This window comes from Odontesthes bonariensis, chromosome 18 (genome assembly GCF_027942865.1).
Source record: "Odontesthes bonariensis isolate fOdoBon6 chromosome 18, fOdoBon6.hap1, whole genome shotgun sequence".
Classification (NCBI taxonomy): Eukaryota; Metazoa; Chordata; class Actinopteri; order Atheriniformes; family Atherinopsidae; genus Odontesthes; species Odontesthes bonariensis.
The window spans coordinates 15,573,733-15,594,457 of NC_134523.1; the positions used below are offsets into that span (position 1 = coordinate 15,573,733).

At 38.4% G+C, this 20,725-nt stretch overlaps 1 protein-coding gene across 1 annotated transcript; it reads left to right on the plus strand.

Annotated features, from left to right (window-relative positions):
• The first annotated feature begins 1,001 nt into the window (after positions 1–1,001).
• LOC142367707 (TBC1 domain family member 20) lies at positions 1,002–18,966 on the plus strand. The gene is made up of 10 exons (XM_075449726.1): positions 1,002–1,224; positions 3,071–3,125; positions 4,456–4,586; positions 4,728–4,808; positions 6,956–7,142; positions 7,252–7,353; positions 9,561–9,702; positions 10,404–10,588; positions 12,386–12,495; positions 14,673–18,966. Exons 1-10 carry the CDS (start codon positions 1,155–1,157, stop codon positions 14,852–14,854), a joined length of 1,245 nt encoding a protein of 414 aa, XP_075305841.1. The 5' UTR covers positions 1,002–1,154; the 3' UTR covers positions 14,855–18,966.
• The last annotated feature ends 1,759 nt before the right edge of the window (positions 18,967–20,725 follow it).

The following is a 20,725-nucleotide window of genomic DNA, read 5'->3' on the forward strand; positions in this document are numbered from 1 at the left end:
GCATTAATTGTTAATTCAGAGTTCTTCATCGTAAAATGTTGCTGCGTATCGCTTTTGGCAGGAATGACCTGCTGCACATTATTTTATTAATTGCAACAGAGCTAAAGAAACCTCTCTGAACACAAATCTATAAAATCTATAAATCTATAAAACTACAAAATACACACAATAAGACTGTAGCTGCTGCACATTGCTGCCACCATGATGTGGCATATTTTAGAATCAATATAATAAACAACAAGCAATAAATAAACAATAGAAAAACTTAGAATAGAATAACATCATCATGACTTGTGTGAAAAATGTATTGCCTTTTTATTTCAAGAAAAAATTGATCAAACTTCCTGATGACTTTATGTGCCTGAGCTGGAAACCATGTCCTTATTTTATTTAAAACCGTTGGTTCTGGAGACTGTACAAGCACTGCGTTATTGAAAAGGAGTCATAATTTGGAGAAAATATGTATATCTGAGATATTTTACATGCATGTATACACACCAACAGCTAATAATAATTTGTTATTGTGATAATTGATTTGTTTTATTACTTACTTACAGTATTAATCCATCTGTTAATTTGTCATCAGAATACTTTAAGTATGCGTTAATTCGATCCAGATTGAACAAACTGATCAATAGCACTCATTGAATTTAAGATTGCTCTGCGTGTGATTTTCTTCCAAAACAGTGTTATTTCTGTCATTGATGTAATTCTAATTATGAATTACTTTACAGAAATTATACCCTATTATACCCTAAATTATATTTATTTATATCTGTAAGAAATAGTTTAAAACGGTTTAAACTATTAGAATTAGTCGTTGAGCCACTTTTAGTGATCTCAGTGTTTTTGTGAAACCAACATCGCCACCACTAGTCGCATATCAGGACTACAAAACTACAATCAAGTAAGGTTGCGATGCTTGTCAGTGTTGGACCAATAGTGTACGTACTAGTAGGTCACGTGTTATTTCTCTCCAATCGAAGCGTAGTAACGAGCTTTGCTAGGTTGATTCACTCAGCGACAGCTGTTGACTGAAGCTCAGTCGTTACAGATAATATCAGCACCTTTTTACCTGTCTAGAATCACTTTTTATTCCTTTAATTTCGTATGGGACTGTACAAACATTGCCGTTCTTTAGCCTATTAAAAGGGATGAGAAAATATAAGAAGAAGAAACAAAATGGAGGAGTTGAGGTGAATGAGAATGGATTTGTCACAAGAGGTAAGTGAAGCACAGGTAGCTAACGTTAGTGTTTAAATAAAGACAATTAGATTCAGCCCACAAAGCTTTCTTCTTTTGTTACAACTTAAATTTAGCTAATTTATTTATATATTCATAGTATCTGTATAAACGGAAACTGTAATGGCCTCAGACTCCAGCAACATCCAATTTTATGTAATAACATTTCTGCGGCCAGGTGACAGTCTAGACATGAATCTCGGGTTGTCTTCAGTACACCGAACCCGTACCTTGCCACCCAATGTCGTTTTGTCTACAAGGTTTTGTCAGAGTGAACTCCAAATGCTGCTTGCGTGGCAGTCTGTCAGCCAGATAGGACGCTCGGTAAACTCGGACAGCGTAGAAAATTACAGCTGTCAGCCAGGCAGAGGAAAGACGGAAATGGTTATTTTAGTCATAGTCAAGTCTTATAACTCCATTCAACACTCTGTTTAACTACTCAAGTCATTCAAGCACCCCAAACATATAAATCAAACTTCTTTATCAGTCTCTGATTCATTTGATTACATTGTTGAATTTATATAGGATTACCATACATACTTTTTTTTTTTTTCAAAAAGATCTAGTGTTAAATTCCTGAGATTAATTAATTTTGAAAGAACATACATGCTGTAGCAGAAATTTGAATGTGGTATAACTGTCAAAACTTTGTGCCACATAATTAAAATTGCTTTAAAAACACTCCCCATCAACTTACATGCAGTAACTCTTCATATTAGCGTGCTCTCAAGCACATTTTACTGTGACTTGGAGAAACTCAAGTCAGTCATGTGGAAATGTGAAGGCTGAATAGTTTTATTTTGCTAGTTCTTACTCACTGGAGACATTTCTAAGTACGCGCAGTCTTTTCCACCCTACACTTTACACACACACACAAACACACTTTTTGAACACGTGCTTTCATTCTCATTCATTGTAGTCATATAATTTCTTAACTAAAATCCAGTTAGAACGAGTTCAGAATAATGGTTTGTTGTCATCATTTGTTGAGGCAACATTGTCACATGGTGTGACTGGTTTAAGTCAATTGGCATTTTTTTTGAGAAAATGTCTTAATATGCAGTAAAATTATGTTGGATAATATGTAATCTTGTGTTTCAGTGTGACATGTTGCTCAGAAATGCAAAAAAAGTTAATTATTCTGATGAGTTTTTCTTCTCATTCTTTTCTGCTTGCATCATTTGGCATTTTTTTGGGCACATTCAACCTTTTGCAAAAATAAAATTATGCTCACAGCGTTTAGACAATGGAAAACCAACAACAGCGTGCTTTTAAAACAGGAGATTTTTGATATGCTCAACTTGACAAACCCTATTTGTCACTCATCCTGATGTGTTTAATGATTGGTAGAAAAGAAATGTCTTTCTATCGTGAAAAATCCTGAAACATAATGTTTGTCTGATGACCAATAGAATAAAATAACAAAGGGCATATTTGTTGACTTCCTGCAAAAGTCATACATAAAATGTTTGATTACAGGGATATTTGACACAGTACAAAATAATCTGTCCGCCCCTCTGAAACCTCACATGTTTTGTATCTGTATAATGGTTTAAAGCATAGTATTACTCCCTCTATTTATAACCACAAAGTGATCTCTCCTTCCTTGATGTCTTTCTGCTCCATCCATCTCTCCCCAGACATTTTTATCTGTCTGTTCCACCTCCATCCATTTCTTTTTACCTTTTACAGGTTTCCCTCTGTGTCCTAATATCCCCTTTCTGTTCACCCTCCTGTGACTCTTTCTTTTATTCCTCAAACATTTATTTCTAATCCATCCCTGCTGCTTCCCTCTCTCATCTTTTAATCTGTCGTTTTTTTTTCACAGAACCAGACTGTGGGAGGAAACAGAAGCTGGCTGACATCCATCAGGCTTTGATCAGGTGAAAGTGATCTTGCTACACATAGTGCTTGATATTCTTCATTCACAGGACATTTTCACTTGAACTCTTATATAGCTAATTATACTTTGACATTAAAAACCGTTATAGCGTCTGGCACATGGGCTGGAACAAGTTCTCCCTCTCGTAATTGATCCTGACCAGAGCAGCTTTATTGAAACTGGTTGCTGCTTTTTCATCATCAGGTGGCTTTTTGATCATTTTAATGCCGCCTCCAAAACTACTCCCATATTTGTATTATGTCAATTGGCCCTGAAAAGGCTTTTGATAGAGTCAAGTAGAAGTATTTAGTGGCTGTTATGGGAAAATTTGGATTCAGACAGCCATCTTTTAAAGCTTGGGATAAACTATATCCTCAGACAAACAAATTAGTTTCCCAGCTCTTTGGTCTGGGGAGTAAGATTCCTCAAGATTGTCTTATAAGTCCAATGCTACAGCACTGGTGGCAGTTGCTCTTGTCAAAGCCCAGACATTGCAGGTGTTTGGAGAGGAGACATAAAGCGTCTTGGTAACCTGCCTTATATCTCAGACCCATCCTGCCTACCAGCTGGTGTCTCAGTGCTCAATTAGTTAAATTCCTTGTCAGACACAGGATAAACTTGAATAAAAGTGGTGATGCCTGGTGATGAGTACTTAAAGTACTGGTGGATAAAGTTGGTACTGGTAGAAAATCTTCCTGGAAATGTCCACCTTTGTTAGAGTCATGAGTATTTTTCATTTCCATTTTTATAAAGTGTCTCCTACAGCTGAAGGCCACAGAGTCTGTCATATCTAATGGGAATCCCTCTTACACCTTTTGGTCAATCTCTTGCTCCACAATTAGATGGTATGCATTTATCTGCAGACGGTGACTTTCGTCACTATATGCTAAAAGAATTTCCCACTTGGTGACTAAGTCACATGGGTCCAGAGGAGAAGCTTGACACCACTCATGATATCCTTAGTAAGGAAGCAGCTGAGACTGCATGAGAAGCTTTGCACAACAACAAAACAATATTTTTTTTGTCTTCTCAGCTAAGACATTTGGAGGTCATGCTGCCATCATACATTGTGCATCATGGTTGACAGATATAAGGCAAATAAATGATTAACAGATTATTGTAGTTTAGCTCTCTGTATGGTGGGACTGTTCTTTAAACCATTTAAAACTGTGTTGAGAAGATGCTTGTGTGTACACTGTAAACTGTGTGGTCCATTTATGAAATGTAAGGTGGGATTTGAGGACAGGTGTATGTTTTTTGGAGTGGATGCTGAATTTTTTTTGTCGTGCATCATTCTGAACATGATGCAATTGTTACTTTTGGATCAACAGAGATCCAGTGGACATCGAGACCCTGAGGAGAGCTGCAGCCACTAAAGGGGGTCTGCTCACTGATGAACTGAGGAGAAAAGTGTGGCCCAAATTACTGAACATAAATGTGTATGATCTACCACACAAACCTGGTTTGTATACCTTAATAACGAATGTAGTGAAGCAATTGGTAATATTTACTTTTCAACAGCTACTACATAATGCAGTGTGTGGCTAGTGTAAGCAATATGGTAACTGTGGTAATAAAGGCAGCATTGTCTTTCCTGCTGCAGGTCGAGATGTGAGAGAAAACCACAAGGATTATAACCAAGTAGTCCTGGATGTCAGGAGGTCCATGAAGCGGTTCCCTAAAGGTGGCTTTATATGTGTATATATATACACTACCGGTCAAAAGTTTTAGAACACCCCAATTTTCCCATTTATTTATTGCAATGCAAGTCGTTCCAATGAATAGCTTGAAATTGTACAAAGGTAAGTGGTGAAGTGCCAGAGATTAAAACAAAAGGTTAGGTTACCCAAATCTGACAAATAATGTAAATTTCAGAATTAATTATTTTCAGAGAACGAAATGGGTTAACAATTTTGACAATCAAGGTTGATCAAGCCTTTAAAGCTGGTGCTACTAATTCCTACAGGTGTTCCTACATTACTTGAGTACCCCGTCTACATAGAAGTAGTGTTGGAACACACTGTGATACCATACCCTCGTTAGCATCAGTTCAACAGTATTGTACTGCAGAAAGTAGTGTTTTGCTACAAAAATGTCGAGAAGAAGGCAATTAACAATGGAAGAGAGACAGACCATAATAAGACTTAAAAATGTAGGTCTTTCCTACAGAGAAATTACAAAGAAAGTCAAGGTGTCAGTGAGTACAGTCTCCTTCACCATCAAAAGGCCCTCAGAAACTGGCGGAAACTCTGACAGGAAGAGGTCTGGAAGACCCAAAGCCACAACTGAATCAGAGGACAAGTTCCTGAGAGTTAACAGTTTGCGTGATAGGCGGCTCACAGGACAACAGCTTCAAGCACAGCCTAATAGAGGTCGTGGTAAGCAAGTCTCAGTTTCAACTGTGAGGAGAAGACTTCGAGCTGCAGGTTTGACAGGATGAGTTGCAAGAAGAAAGCCATTGCTCAGATGTCAGAATAAGACAAAGAGGCCTGGGTCATGAAGCTCCGCCATTGGACTACTGAGGACTGGAAGAAGGTATTATGGACTGATGAATCAAAATTTGAAATCTTCGGTTCATCACGCAGGATCTTTGTACGCCGTCGAGTAGGCAAAAGGATGATCCCACAGTGTGTCATCAACTGTCGAACATGGAGGAGGAAGTGTGATGGTCTGGGGCTGTTTTGCTGGATCCAGGGTCGGTGAGAGAGTGAGAGGCACCCTGAACCAAAACGGCTATCACAGCATTCTGCAGCACACTGCAATACCCTCTGGTATGCATCTAGTGGGTCACGGGTTCATCCGATAGCAAGATAATGAACCAAAACACAAGTCCAAGCTATGCCAGAACTACCTCAGGAAAAAAGAACAAGATGCTAAACTTGAAAACATGGGGTGGCCAGCACAGTCTCCAGACTTAAACCCCATCGAGCTGATTTGGGATGAACTGGGCAGAAGAGAGAAAGCAAAGCAACCTACAAGTGCCACACATTTATGGGAACTTCTGCAACAGAGTTGGGAAGAACTTTATGAAGAATATTTTATTTCTAATGTATAAAGAATGCCACGAGTGTGTTCAGCTGTTATATCAGCCAAAGGTGGCAAAATACATTTTGCTCCATAAATTGATTCCATGATTTCTTTTTTTTTTTTTTTTTTTTTTTTTTAGCTCCAAATGCTTATTTGTATTATGCTTTTATTTCATTTCAGAGTGCAATGAGACATTAAAGTAATAATTTTCAATAAAAAACTAGAGAAATTGGGGTGTTCTAAAACTTTTGACCGTTTGTATAAAAATATATATATAAATATATATATATATTTGTGTGTGTGTTATCTCTGCTGTGAGTGTGCCATTTATCAATCTCCACCCCTGTACTTCCAACAGCATGGTGAGTTATCTGCTAGATAGATAATGAAGTGTTAAAAGAGTTAAAGCTTCATGTGTTGTGAGCCAAAAATCATCTCAGAGGCTGGTTTAATTCAAACTCAGACTATAGTCATGACTGGGTTCATTTTTTTTTTTTCAACCAGTGGAAAGCCTGCTTGAAAAGAACCTTTGAACAGAAGCTGAACTCAAAACATTATTTCTCTTTTAAAAGGTGTGATAAATGTTCAAACACGATGTGTATATACAAACACGTGGTCTGTTGAAGTTACACCCGAGGAAATTTTAGATCTGTATTTTATGCACATATCCTTTGTAAATGAACCAAACAGCGCAGTTGGGGGTGTGTTTAAAAGCCTGAAAATGGGGGCTAGAATCAAATATGTTATGCTAAACCTCTTATAGTTTGCATGTTATGAATGTATTATTTCGTTGCCGTCTCACAGGGATGCCAGCTGCAGAGAGGGCAGTGCTTCAGGAGCAGCTAATTGATATCATACTGCAGGTGTTGAAAAGCAACTCTCAGCTCCACTACTACCAAGGCTACCACGATGTGGCTGTCACTCTGCTGCTGGTGGTTGGGGAGCGGATGGCCATCGCAATGCTGGACATACTGTCCAGTTATCACATCAGGTTGTGTGTTTTTCCTGCTGAACCAAAGAATTTTAGGTTGGAGTGTCTATTTAACAAAAAATGCCTTTGGTTAATATATCTAACATCTGTCCGTCTTCTCCCTGTGTAGGGACTTCATGGACCCTACCATGGACAGCACCAAGCACATTTTAAACTATCTCATGCCGATACTGGAACAGGTCGATATGGAACTACATGACTTCATGATCAGGTCGAAACTCATAGACAGAGAAAATCTCTTGGGTCGTTTTGATTAGATGTGAAGGCCACTAGAGGGCACCACAGTGCTGATTTTCTATAATAAGCTTTACAGCCGGAGGAAGGGTCCAGGATTGTGTTGAAATATTACTACAAATGCATCTATAGTGTTCTCACTGTGAAGTTGCAGCATCTTATTGTTCTACAGCTGTTGTGGAGGCTTGACTTTCCCATCAGGACTGCATATTATGTTATTTACCAAATGTCTGAGGTCCTGTTGGAAAATCAGCTGAAAAAAGTTTATTTAAACAACAAATAATGCTTGTTTAGATGAAACCAGCTACTGCAGGTTAACCATATTTTCAGTGAAGACTGGGTCTGGGAATGTTTAAAAGTCAATACATTGAACTTTGAAGTATTTTAATATTTATGCCTGTGTGCATCTACAGTACATTTGTCCCTTGTTGCCTGTTCATTATTGATACTCTGTTGACATCTCGCATATTTGCAAAACCTGTCTCTTCAAATAAAAACATACGGAGCAGCTGAAACAAGACATTGCACTTGGAGAACGACAGCAGGATAAAATAACATCCTGCTTCAGCATTTGGATTGCTGCTTTTAGTTCTCACTTCCTTTCTACCTTTTTATTCTCTCCTCCTCCTGCTTCCCTTTCTTTCTTGTTGCATTATCACTTACTTCATCTAAATTTCCTGCCCCTCTCATCACACATGCTTGTTGCCCCTCTGTTCATCATTCCCAGTGACTTTATTTCATCTGTCACTGCCTCCTTCTAGCAGTCATTTCTCTTCCTTCCAATGCAATATTCATCAACACCCTCTCAGTTTCTAATCTACTTCAGAATTGAGCAAAAACATGCCACTAAGATGGTCCTGAACATTAAATATTTGATAATAGTCACACTGTTATTCATTTATTTGCAAGTAAAACTGTCATCCCCCCCCTGTTTATTTTATACCACTGTTATCTTATAATAGACATACACCTTACATAGAACAGCAATTTCTATTTAGTGAGCACTGGAATATGTACACAAAAGATTATGTTTGCCACTCAAGCTTTGTGAATAGAAAATTCATAATTTGATGGCTATGGATAATAACCTGGAACAACAGCTACAGCTCTCTCTTTGAGGTTGATGACTTAGTAGATTGGTGGATCTGTTGATGGTTTTTGTTTCTTCTTAGATAGAAGTATTGGCATCTTTGACTGCCAGCTTTTTGCACCAAATCTGAAACGAGGTATTGAGACTTCCTTTTGCATTTGGGTTAAATCCACATTTGTGCCTGAAGCAGCGCTCGGGTGTTTGGTTTTGCAACTAAATGCATGTCCTAAGTGTCAACAGATGCTCATGGAAAGGCGCCAAAATGTTAGATGTCAAGCACCTTAAAATAAACAGTTGGAGTGACACATTTTTTTACTCAGATCCACTGCAGCCATGGCACAGTGTAGATGTACTCGATAACAGGCTATCGGATACTGTGAGATTTTTTAACCTCTGCCTCTGATGTCGCATGCTAACGTGCACTTATTCCTTTCTCTGGTTCTTTCGACTTCCTTTTTGCCCAAATGTAAAAAAATAAAATAATAGGAATCTTGTGGTATTTTTTTTAGACCGTGCATATTTTTATTTAGTTCTTTTTCAAGCATGCTATTAGTTATTCATTTTGACATCTTCATTTTTCCAATCAGCTGTTGGTTTTCATCCGTTTTGTTACAGGCAAGTTTGTTTTTTTTAGTTCATTTAGGTGGCACAGGGCTTCTTTCAGCATTAGTGGACTTACTCATTTTACTCATCATCGGTTTTAATATTATGGCTGATCGATGTATATTGCTGTTAAATGGTTGTAGGCTTCAAATTATGTTTACACTGTCTATCTTGGCTAAAACACACTCACAAAGGGGGAGGCTTTACTGGTTGAAGTTTAACACCTTTCAACAGCATCACAATTTAAGGTGCACAAAAGACAGTTAAAATAATCCAAATTAAAGAAAAAGCTTGTATGTATACTATAAATATTAATGTCATATAATTACCCTTTGGGATGGATAAAGATTTTTTTAATTCATGTCATTAGTTTTAAGAAGGGGGAAATGAACTGTGAGATTAAAATACAGAAATGAAAAATAAGTGTTTCCTTCAGCATTTGCGGATTGTTTTTGTTTACATCTCTTTGTATTTTTGCCTTTTCTCTTTAGAGCGGAAGTTGGAACCATCTTTGCACTTTCCTGGCTCATCACATGGTACGGCCATGTCCTGTCGGACTTCAAACACACCCTGAGACTGTACGACTTCTTCCTGGCGTCACATCCACTGATGCCCATCTACCTCGCTGCTACGGTAAACAGAAGAGTCAGTGGGATAGTTTTCTCATTAATCCAAGACACACGAATTCCTCTTGCCACACACGCACACTCCTATTCACAATGAGGCAGAGTACTGTGAAGTCACCAGGCTGGTTAATTAGATGCCTCCTAAAGAACAGATGAGAAAGAGGAGTACAGAGAAAAGGAGGGACAGATGGAGGATAGAAGTTGAAGGAGAGCTGATGGGTATGGGGGATTTTGTGAGAAGAACACAAACATTTAGACTAAGCCCTGCTTTATTCTCATTATTATAAACATGAATGTGTTTGTGGAGATAATTTAATTTGGTTTTATACATGCATCTTTTTGTTCTTCACTGATCTATTTATGTTTGAAGAGGCTTTTTTAACTATAGACTTTGTGCATGTTTAACAGTAGGTATAACTGTGCACATTTTTCTTGTTTGTGGCTGAAGATGGTTTAGTATATTGTGTGTGTGTTTGTGTGTGTGTTTAGGGGCTGTGCAGAGGGAGGGCTCTGTTTGAAGTGTGTGAAACAACAAAGTAAAATGTGGGCATGTTTCCTTCAAGGCTGAGTTCAGGGCCCAGCACGGAGCTATAACTTTACATCTGCCTGTTTCACTGCTGTGCCATATTTGTAGCACCAGAAGCAGCACAAAATGTGGAATCTAATTTAAATCAAAAACTCTTAAATCCTCCTTCCTCTCCCCCTCAGATTGTCTTGCACAGAGAAAAGGAGGTGAAGAAGACAGAGTGTGACATGGCCATGGTGCACCACCTCCTCTCCCGCATACCCGAGGATCTACCCTATGAACTTCTGATTGGCCAGGCCCAGGAGCTGTTTGACCAGTACCCTCCATCATTGCTTGCTAAACGGGCAGCGCTACAGTCTCGCAAGAGGTGAGGGAACGGTTAAAATTAAAAAATGGCTGATGTGGTTATACTGCTTAAAAGAAAATTCAGGGATTTTTCAACCAGCAACTTATTGGTATAAAGCATTTTTTTTACATAAAGATGTTTGCAATTGTTCCCATATTTGAACAAGGCATACAAATTTTATTTTAGTTGCAGTAAAACAAAGAAAAGCCTCCAGAAATTTTTAGAAAGAAAATATTTAGCAGGGTGAGCTCTAGCGTTTTCATCAGGTCCCTCCACTGTTACAGCATTTAATTTCAGAAAAAACCCCACATAAGGATTCTTCTGCAGTTTGAGTTGTAGTAGGCATCAAGATTGGTGTTTATTATGAAGATGATGGTCTGCGAAGCAAAGAGTATTTACAACTAGCTGCAACCTGAGCATGCTCCAATGGTAGTCTGTGAAATCTGTGCTGTTTCTTTCGACAGTTTGAAAAAGCACAAACCACTGCTACACTGCTATTAGAGAGGCACATTTTTTAATCCAACTGTGTACTGTCCACTCTTCTCAGGGGAGCTGCCTTTCACTCTCATGTAGGCTGTTTTTGTCCTGCATCAACTCCCCTCCCATGCGATTTCAGAGCGGGTTATTTCCCACAGTAACACTTTGGTAAAAAAATCTTTGCTTTATTGCTGCCTGACACTTGGAATAACAACTTCATTCTGTCAGTTTTAAAGACAAGCACTTGTACATTGCAAAGCATGATTGCCCCATGTTATTGTATTGCTGCTTTTTTTACCGTTGCCAGTCATGGTGTTTTTGCTCAATAGGGTTAATTACAAAGATTTTTGTATCTACATCCAAATGCTGCAAAGAACAGTGCTTTGTTTCAGGCCACAGCCTCAAATAAATATATGTTTGAGTCTACTTTTGTCCTTTATCATGAAGTATTTTTAAAGGGACTTAATGAGATTTCATGTGCTTTCCTTTTGTTGTAAAAAATCTCATGCTCAAACATTATGTTGCATTCTCATTCACATGAAACTACCAATGTAAGCTCAGGGTCTGACATTAAATTTAAAAGCCCAAGGTACCTTTCCTTACCACAAGGTGAGGCCTTTTACTTATTCAATCTAAAATCTTAAGATATTAAATTTCTGATCGCATACAAAAGAGAGCTTGCACAACTTCTTTTTTTGAGATGCTAGAAAATTAATGATTTTAAGTATTTCTGCATGAGAAATTGTTGATTAAAGTTGATTTCTGCTTTGTTTAGTGAAATAATTTAAACACGACTCAAGGTTACCACAAGAAACTGTTTTTGAGCTGGGAATGGTGGTGTAATTCCTGGAAGGACCAAAGGGGGGCGCTCTAAAAACATTTCCTGACCGTCATCAAAAGGTGCTCCCAAAACAGTTCATTTAGTGATCCTGCTCCCACTTTCCTTTTTTTTTTTTTTTAATCATTATTGTTGGGGAAACCTCAGAGAAATGAGCACACACTCCCACTGTGTATCCACAGCTATCAGTTTCTTTCTGTCTGTCAGCGTCCTTCAGTGCAGCTTACTGTCATTGTTTACAACAGGAAGTGGCACAAGACCTTGACTGACACACTGAAAGATATTCATTTCCCACACATACAGTAGCCTCCTGTACACAGGAACTACTGAGCTAGCATTTCTCTCAAATTGTCTCCCATTCTCTTCCTCACCTGCCTTCATCCATCACTTTACCCATCAGTCCATCTTCCCATGTCGCTCCAGATGTTCACAGAGCTAACTGTTTTTCATCGCTCGCTAACTCTCCCTTTCCATTCCCCTCTTCCTCTGCTTTTTTTCTCCAGCCTGTCCATCAGCACTTTCCAGGCGTTTCAGCTTTCCACTCTCCACCAGAGGCCAGACTCTGTTCTCCAACGCCTCACCAGGGCCCAGGGCTCCACCACCTCCAGACATGGTAAAAATAGTCAATATAATCTTATTAAACTCTCTGAAGGTTGACTCCACACATACAGAGAGTGCAGACACACATGTAGATGAGTGAGGTAGAAGTGCATTCTCGCTGCATAGTGTTTTTTGGTTGGCAAACAAAGATGTATATTGAATGTGAAACTCCCAACCAAAATGCTTCGGTTCCTCCACTTTCGGGCATTTTTGGTGCTCACAATAAAGACGTAATTCTTGAATGAGACGACAGTAAACACCTCCCCCTTTGGGCCAATCTATAACAAGTAAACAAATGTTGTAGCACCCCCGTCTGACCAATCAAGTGCAAATTTGAATATGGCAGAAAAAAAACGAAGAGATGAATTATTCCCACAGGCCAATGCAATTAGAAAATAATGAAAAGCATATTGGACTTAGAAAAGATCGATTTATATAACCCCCTGATTCCACTGTGGCAAACAATTTTATGCCATGAGGCCCATTCCTGAAACAATTTATGATCAGCATTTCACAGTTGGAGTTAAATTATTTTAGTTATTAACCTTCCTTTATGTGCCTGCTCACAAAAATGAGTGCATTCACATTTTTCCCACAATGCTGACACTGAGTCACAAGTTCAGTTCAGCTTCTCCTCTGTGTGCAGCAGGTGGTTCAATCCTGTGTCCTCACTGAGGCACGATTTACAGCCGTATGCCTCTGACTACAGAAAATAAGATAAATAAGGTCATTTAACTGTGCATCCTGCATTTGGAATTTCTGTTAAAGGAAATCTAAAGCATGCAAATCAAAAGGGGAGAATTCCTAATTACTTTGTAATAAATAATGCCCCCTCTGCATATTATTCCCACTAATTTTCAACAAAGAGAAAAAAACAATGTCTTTACTTCTTTTTGTGCTGTTGAATTCTGTAGACCAAGAACACACGTCCTCATAACACTGTAGGTATATAACATTTCATAAAAGCCTTTTCGAATCCTTCGGCCTGCTCAATAACTTAGATAAAAATTGTAAATCGGAGCCATCCGCTGTTAAAGCGGCTCGATACATCATCTCAGCGAGGATATCCATGCTTTTTATCAATCGTATTGAATAATCTTTCCTAAGAGGGAAAAAAGAACAAAGGTAGAATTGAGATGAGAAAGTTTTAAGGAATTGTTTGAAATGACAGATTTCCAGGTGAAAGAAATTTGATACTTTTATGTAGAGATGTTGGTTAAAAGACCAACAAAAACTAAACTTATCTTCATGTTGCTTTGCTGTATGCTCTCAGCGCTGCCTGTGTTTAGCTGCACTGCACACATGTACATGAGCTTCTCTTACTTTGTTCGATTTCTGTCACATTCGCTAAAAGTTTTGACACCTCTGACCGTCATTATGCATCCCAGTTATAACAGAAATAGCCAAGCTTTGTAATGCACGTGCTGTTACGGCCATTAAACATGGATATTAAATTAGACAGTAAAACCACAATGAAATGAACTGAAATTCCAGATTTAAGAATTGCACTCACGAGCTGCATCTAAATGCTAAAACTAACAAGCCTTAATGCAGCACTTCAGTAAACTTCTATGAAGGTTACAACATTCATTTATCGCTGAAAGTGTTTTCAAACTCATTTGCTTTCATGGTCGTTTTGGAGGCTATAATTCATTTGTTTTTCCCAAAAGAGGAGTCTGGTATTTATTATCTCCTGGCTGGTTTAAAAATAATGATATAAAGAAATAAAACAAGTGGAAAAATACAACTATTTCTTTTGTGCCAAAAAAGTTGGGACTGTGTGTGTGTTTTTCAAAATAGAAACAATTTTAATTCTCAATTTTATTATTTATATTTGGAAACGGGGTGTCACATGATCCTTCTCTCAGTAGCCTGTGGAGATGTCTGTATAATTGTGTATTGCTTTCACGTTGCATACCTATTAGGAACAAACCTATGACGCTAGTTAAAGTTGGTATTCAGATTTTTGTTGTGCAGAGGTCATTAGATTGTACTGTGTGCTTTAAAGTAATGGACTGATATGTTGCGCCCTTCTTGCCTTCATTCCTGGTGTTTAACCACCCCTCAGTTCCCTTTTTGCCTCCAATCCCATTATGAAATGCAGCTTCTGCGTTGAGCATTATTAATCCTTTTGCCCCTGCATGTTTGCTCCTCGCAGTCTGACCACTTCCCCTTGTTTTATGCTCATAGCCTCTCGACACACTGGCCTGGAGGCCGCCTTGCCCGGGGACCGAGGCCAGCTGTGGGGGACGGGGAACAGGATGGTGAAAATGGCCGTGTGGGGGCTGTCGGCTACGCTCGGGGCAGCTGTGTTCGCTGTGGCTCAGACTGCCATGGACTGGGGACCTGAAGTGTTACTTCAGCTGTTCTGATGTGCAAAACACGATGACAACAATCATCTGCTGCCATGATGGATCAACAGCATGCATCCACACAAACACAAACACAGACTTGATGATCCTCTCACCTGCAGAGATCGTGGTGGAATTCTGGAGCTGTCTCAATGCCAAACAGGTTGTTTCTGCTTTACAACAGTGAACAAATGTTATACACTAGTGAACCTCAGGATTTGTGCAACCAACTGAACAAAGTACTAAGAGCCTGTGTGGTAATATCACAGCATGTCAATCAAGTCAAAAGACCACAATGAGTGTAAAAAAAAATAAAAATAAAAATCTGTGGATAAAAACGGGCTACTGAGCGACACAAAATTACCAAAAAGAAATGTAAAAGGGACCATAAAGAAAAGTTTCTTTAACGTCTCTTTAACGAAGTAGGTGAGGGGTTTAGGCATGTCATCGCCCAGAGGCCCGATATCTCAGAATCTGTCCATGCATTTGAGACACGAACACATCTCGCTTTTTCCGGCTGCTTCTCATGTGCTCCTTTTGTCATCCCATTTTCACACGTGTCTTTTTTTTCTTGTCAGCTGATTATTTTTGCTGATAACTTGTTTTCAGAATGTCACACTTGTGTCGTGCATTTCAGTTGACAGTTTCAGTGCGCTTGTTGGATCAGCAGCCATATCTAAAAGCAAAGAGTGCACATAACCAACACGATGACACACGAATACAAATTATTAAAGACCGGTGTTTTCTGCTGAAAGCTTCTGGTTTTGAGTAAAGGAGGACAGTCAGCGGGGGTGGGAGATTTTGCCTGTGAGCCTTGTATTAATTGCTTTACTTCAGGTGTCAGCGAGTTACATTTATGCGAGAGCTTGACACACAAAAGGAGCTGTTACCTCCCCGAAACCTGATCATTACACACTGTTGGCAAGCAATTCAAGCAGCCGTGCTTTCACGGCTGCTTGAATTGAGGTATTGACATTTTTGTTTTAGATTTTTTTTTTTGAAAAATATTTTCTACAGCATTTTTAAAGCCGTTATGGCCCACCATTGCTGAATGAATACAGGGAAGACACTAGTACATGTACATTCTTGAAATATTTAGCAGTTTTGGGCCAACATCCACCCTGAACTGCCGTCAACAGAGCTAGAGTACATAGATTTCTCTGCATCACGTTTCCTTCAAGTGTTTTATAGTTTGAAATCATTTTTAAGGCTTAATTTGATGGAGAAACAGTTATTAGTTTAGATATTCTGATTGACCAAGTTTTTTTTCTTTTAATACAATTTTTTTGTTTTTGATGAGGAAAAAGTTGCCTTCCCAAATGGCGTTGCACATGCTGTAGTTATTGTTGGATCCATCATAATCACAGAGTTTCATAACTTGAAAAGTGAATATTAATGATAGAGGTTGCTTCCACCTGAAGTACACCCAGCTGTACAGGAAGTGGGGGGTATTCTCCACACGGCAATGCATGTCCTGTGTGTAGACTTACACTCTGAAATATTTATCAGCTTTCACTTGCATGTAGCTAAGCTGCTGCTGCTGTTAACACAACTTCACTGGAGTCACAACACTCTCCTCACTCCCCATGCTCTGTCATCAGATATAAATGTGTCACATGTTTGCACAACTCACTGGGCAGTCTGCCCTTTTTTTTTTTTTTTTTTTGAAAATGTATTTTTGTTGCTTTGCAGCACTGAAATCAACCGTCTGCTGTGTGCAATACTCCAGTAATGCACTGACAGGCAGTCAGAGACACATTTATAGCCTCGTGGCCTCTTTTTTTTTTTTTTTTGATTACTGAAATCAAATGTCTTATTATTACTAATCAACAAATCAAAAGATGGTATCTTGTCAGCTGACCCAAAAGCAAATTAGGACTCCTTAAGCGTATTTATCTAATGTAATTGAATTCACTGAATGTATGTGTGCGTTAGACCAGAGAAAATATTAGCTTTAGAAACAAGCTAGTGGTTTATCTTCTTTTAAAGTCTTGGTTTATTTAAGGTCTTAGTGCTTCCATCGCCTCATTATCAACATTAAACAGTCCAGCTATTTATTGTAGGAGAAACAGTATGATTGGCTGTTAATTTAAATATTAAATATTTATTGGATAGTATGAATGTCTGTTAAATATTATTGAGTAAATGGAACAGTAAAAATTGTTGTCTTTCGCAATGAGCGGCAATCTGAAGGTTTTGAAGGACTTTCATTCCTATACTGGCAAGAATCCAGTGTTTTGCACCCAGAGTTTATAGTTTTGTTTGAAAATGTTACAAACGAATAAATCTGATTTCCATTTCATTTTGAGTAGTTTCCTCATATGCCCAAAGGATGTGTAGATTTGAAAAGCAGCGGATTATATGTCTGCTTATGCCAGCAGGAAGAACAACCAGGATAATCTGGTAATAATGTTGCACAAATTAGGCAGTTACACAGAATACAATAATGACATTAACTTTAATACTTCCAGAATCAACCAAAATGAATTGATTAACTTTGGCCTACCAGATGTAGACAAAGCATCCCTAAACATCCCATTTTTGCAAATGAAATGCTGTGTCTGGTCAGTTAACCAATGTCAAAGTAGTAGTTTAAAATGTCTGAAACATAGAAGTACCTCGATGCTGAACTTATAGTAGCTGGATAGCTCCCAACCAACACACCTAAAGCGCCAAGATAAACACATGACTAATTGCACTTTTGTTGAAGGTTACTGTCTGGACTACTTACTGGCAAAATGCTTTGCTGTGCTTGGACTGATATGAGTGGTATCAGCCTTCACATCTACAGCAGCTTGCTGCTCCTTTTAATCTTTGTACCAAAATGATAAACAAAGGACATTGCAAGAGGAGCATTTCCTGTTGTGTGGTGCATTGCTGGCCTTCTGCAGTATTTTGTGTCTGTGACCATTGGCTTTACTTATAAAGTGGTTTTATTTTCTGCATCCATGGTGCTTACATACAAGCTTAATTGATTTAGAAAAAAAAAATCAAAAAAATCTTGTAAATCTGTTTTTTGTTTACTAATCACCGGCTGAAACCTTTGACCAATGCCTTTGATGCTACTGTGTAGTTGTACTCGTGCCACGTAAATGAACACACGAAAGCACAGATTCAACAAGCGAGTGGTAGTGGAGCCAGCTCCTAATGAGGATTTAATTCCTGCCTCTGGCTGTTGGCATGCTAAGACACTTTCTCATCATCTTTTTGTCTTTTCTTTCTGAAAAACATGCTCAACTTGAGCAACACCTACACCAGCACCTCCCCTGCTCTCTGTCTGGCACATGCCCTAAAAAATGATCGAAGCACATTACCAGGTTTGAGTGAAAAAAGTTGTAGAAAGATTACAAACGCCAGAAGTGTTTCCTGAGTGATTTCTGGACTTCAGTGCTTCTAAACTTATATACTCTATTTGATATTATTATGAATTTATATAAAGTAAAAGCCACATTATTTCAGTAGTGCAACTATTTACTAATGAGAGATGTTGAACATGATTCAGATGTTTTAAACATTTCATATATTGGATTTTTTTATGCCCCACTTTCATTGTTTTTCAGTTCTGGTTTATTATTTTTTCATCTCCCCTGATGCAACACTTCACAGCTGCAAATACTTAAGGGCTGTTTTTTACTCCACCTAATATTTCCAAAACATAACCCCCTACCTGAATAAGCTTTACCGACTTTTCACCTGATATTAGTTTTAATCCAAACTAGTCTTGTTTTTTCAAATCCTAACACAGAGCATAAATGCCAAAATCGAAAATAACAAACTGTTTATGTCAGATTGTGAATTGAATCTAAATGTTTTATTTATTAAGTTATAAAACCCGGAGCTGAGCTTTAAGTGAAAATTCGACTGTGCTGTTCTTCCCTCCGGTCTGAAAATATCCTGAAAGACTTGTTAACGTCATATGTTTGTTACAGTGATTTCGAGCCTTAAGCTGTATGCTAATACAAGTGGTTCATGGGTTTTTCCATGCATGTGTTTTGTGATGTGTTTTTAGGTGGCTGTCATAAACTATATCACTCTCTTTGCTGACTGTCACTTATTGTACTGACTGTGTTTCACATCTGAATTAACATCTATGTCTCTTAAGAATAGAAGTGAATAAATGGCAAAGAAAACTCTTTTGGCATCAGCCTTAAAGTTTGTTTATTTATTTATTTTTTAGAAGTAATAGAGGAACAAATTATAAAGCAGACAAACACCGGTTTCCACTCTACTGTTCTGAAAAAAAAAAAAATAAGCATAAAAAACTGTCTGTCCACAAAAAATCCATTGACACAACTGAGGTCAAGTAGTATAGTGTGCATGAAACTTTTTAAAGTACTGATGGGTGATCTCTTGATGTGATGCAACACCGATGTCTTGGACATTTAAAAAAAATTCTCTTGACAGTTTTTAGCCAAAACCACCTTGTTCTCAAACTTGTGCCAACAACTGGAGGCCTGACCAAGTATTTTTTGAGTAGCAAAGTTCCCAATAACACGTTTTAACACCACGATTCTCAGTATACAGAGCGATGGTTTGCAAAAATTGTTTTGCTTGTTCAGACATTTAAGTGTTTTTTGCATGATGACCTCCACAGACACCATCGTCCATTCGCCAGAATTATTTCTGCTGTCAAAAGTGAGCTTCACTGTACCTTCTACCACATATTGTAGTTTTAAGGTTCTTTTTGCTGAGAACGTCTGTCTCTAAACTTCAAATATGTGAGTGATTTAACGAGCCTCCTTGAGTTGACGTTTTTTAAAACATATCGAGGCCACATTAGACGGTGACAGTTTTCCCACCGTCCAAAAACATGTATGTTAGGTTAACTGTTGTCTATAAATCGACCCTAGAAGTCAGTGTGCACGGTTGTTTGTCTCGTTTGTCTCTGTGTGGCTGTGATAGACTGGCGACCTGTCCAGGGTGAACCCTGCCTCTCGCCCAATGGCAGCCGGGATAGGCTCCAGCCCCCCCGCCACCTGAATTGGATTAGGTGGGTAGAGAAAATGAATGGATGGAACTTCAATAACTGCACAGACAGAATGTTCCCTGAAATTGGCAGTATTGGAGTGTGGGGCCTGTAATTATACAGCTGTGAAGCTCAGAATATTATGAGAAGCACTACGAAAGTGAGGGAGTCGAGTTTGATTCCAGGACATACTATTTCTATTTATGTTGCCAATTCTGGTGAAGTCTTAGGCTAAATGTGGACATTTAATCAATGCCTTCAAATAGATGACGAGAAAAAACTAGAGTTTTATGGACCATTTAAATGTCTTTGTAACCAAAAAATGTTCAGTGGGATGGCTGACTTCAACAAGTTCTTAATTGTGCATTGTTAATCCATAATCGTGCTTTTCAGTTTTTATCATGAATTAGTGTTTTCTTTGTCCCAGTATGCAACCACAGGAGGGGAATGGATTTTTAAGTACGTCTGTGAAATTGTGGATTGTGTGACAAAACATTCAAGACATTCAGCTGCTTCTAACTTTCTCTGTGGGAGATCATCGTACTTATAAGTATAGCCGAAGTCACTGCACAGAAATTTTTTCTTTAAGTTACTCGAATGGTGATTTTGTCCGATGATGCTGCGGTTATAAAATCGGGTGTCAGTCTGGAAATGCTTAAAGCAACTGAGAGTTGACACAGAGTCCTAAGGGGCTGATTTTCAGTCACAATTTCTGACACGTTTAGCCACCTGACAAGAGAAACAGAAAAACATTTAAATGTGAGCAGCATTGGGAATTTAGCTCAATTAATTTACACTTACATTCTTTTTTTCATAAAATACATGCACCAAATAAAAATTTTGGTACAAAGCACCTCGACCCATCTGAGTGTAGTTCTGGGTAGACATGCAGGGCTAAATGAAGCTTCAACCATTATCTGAGTGTG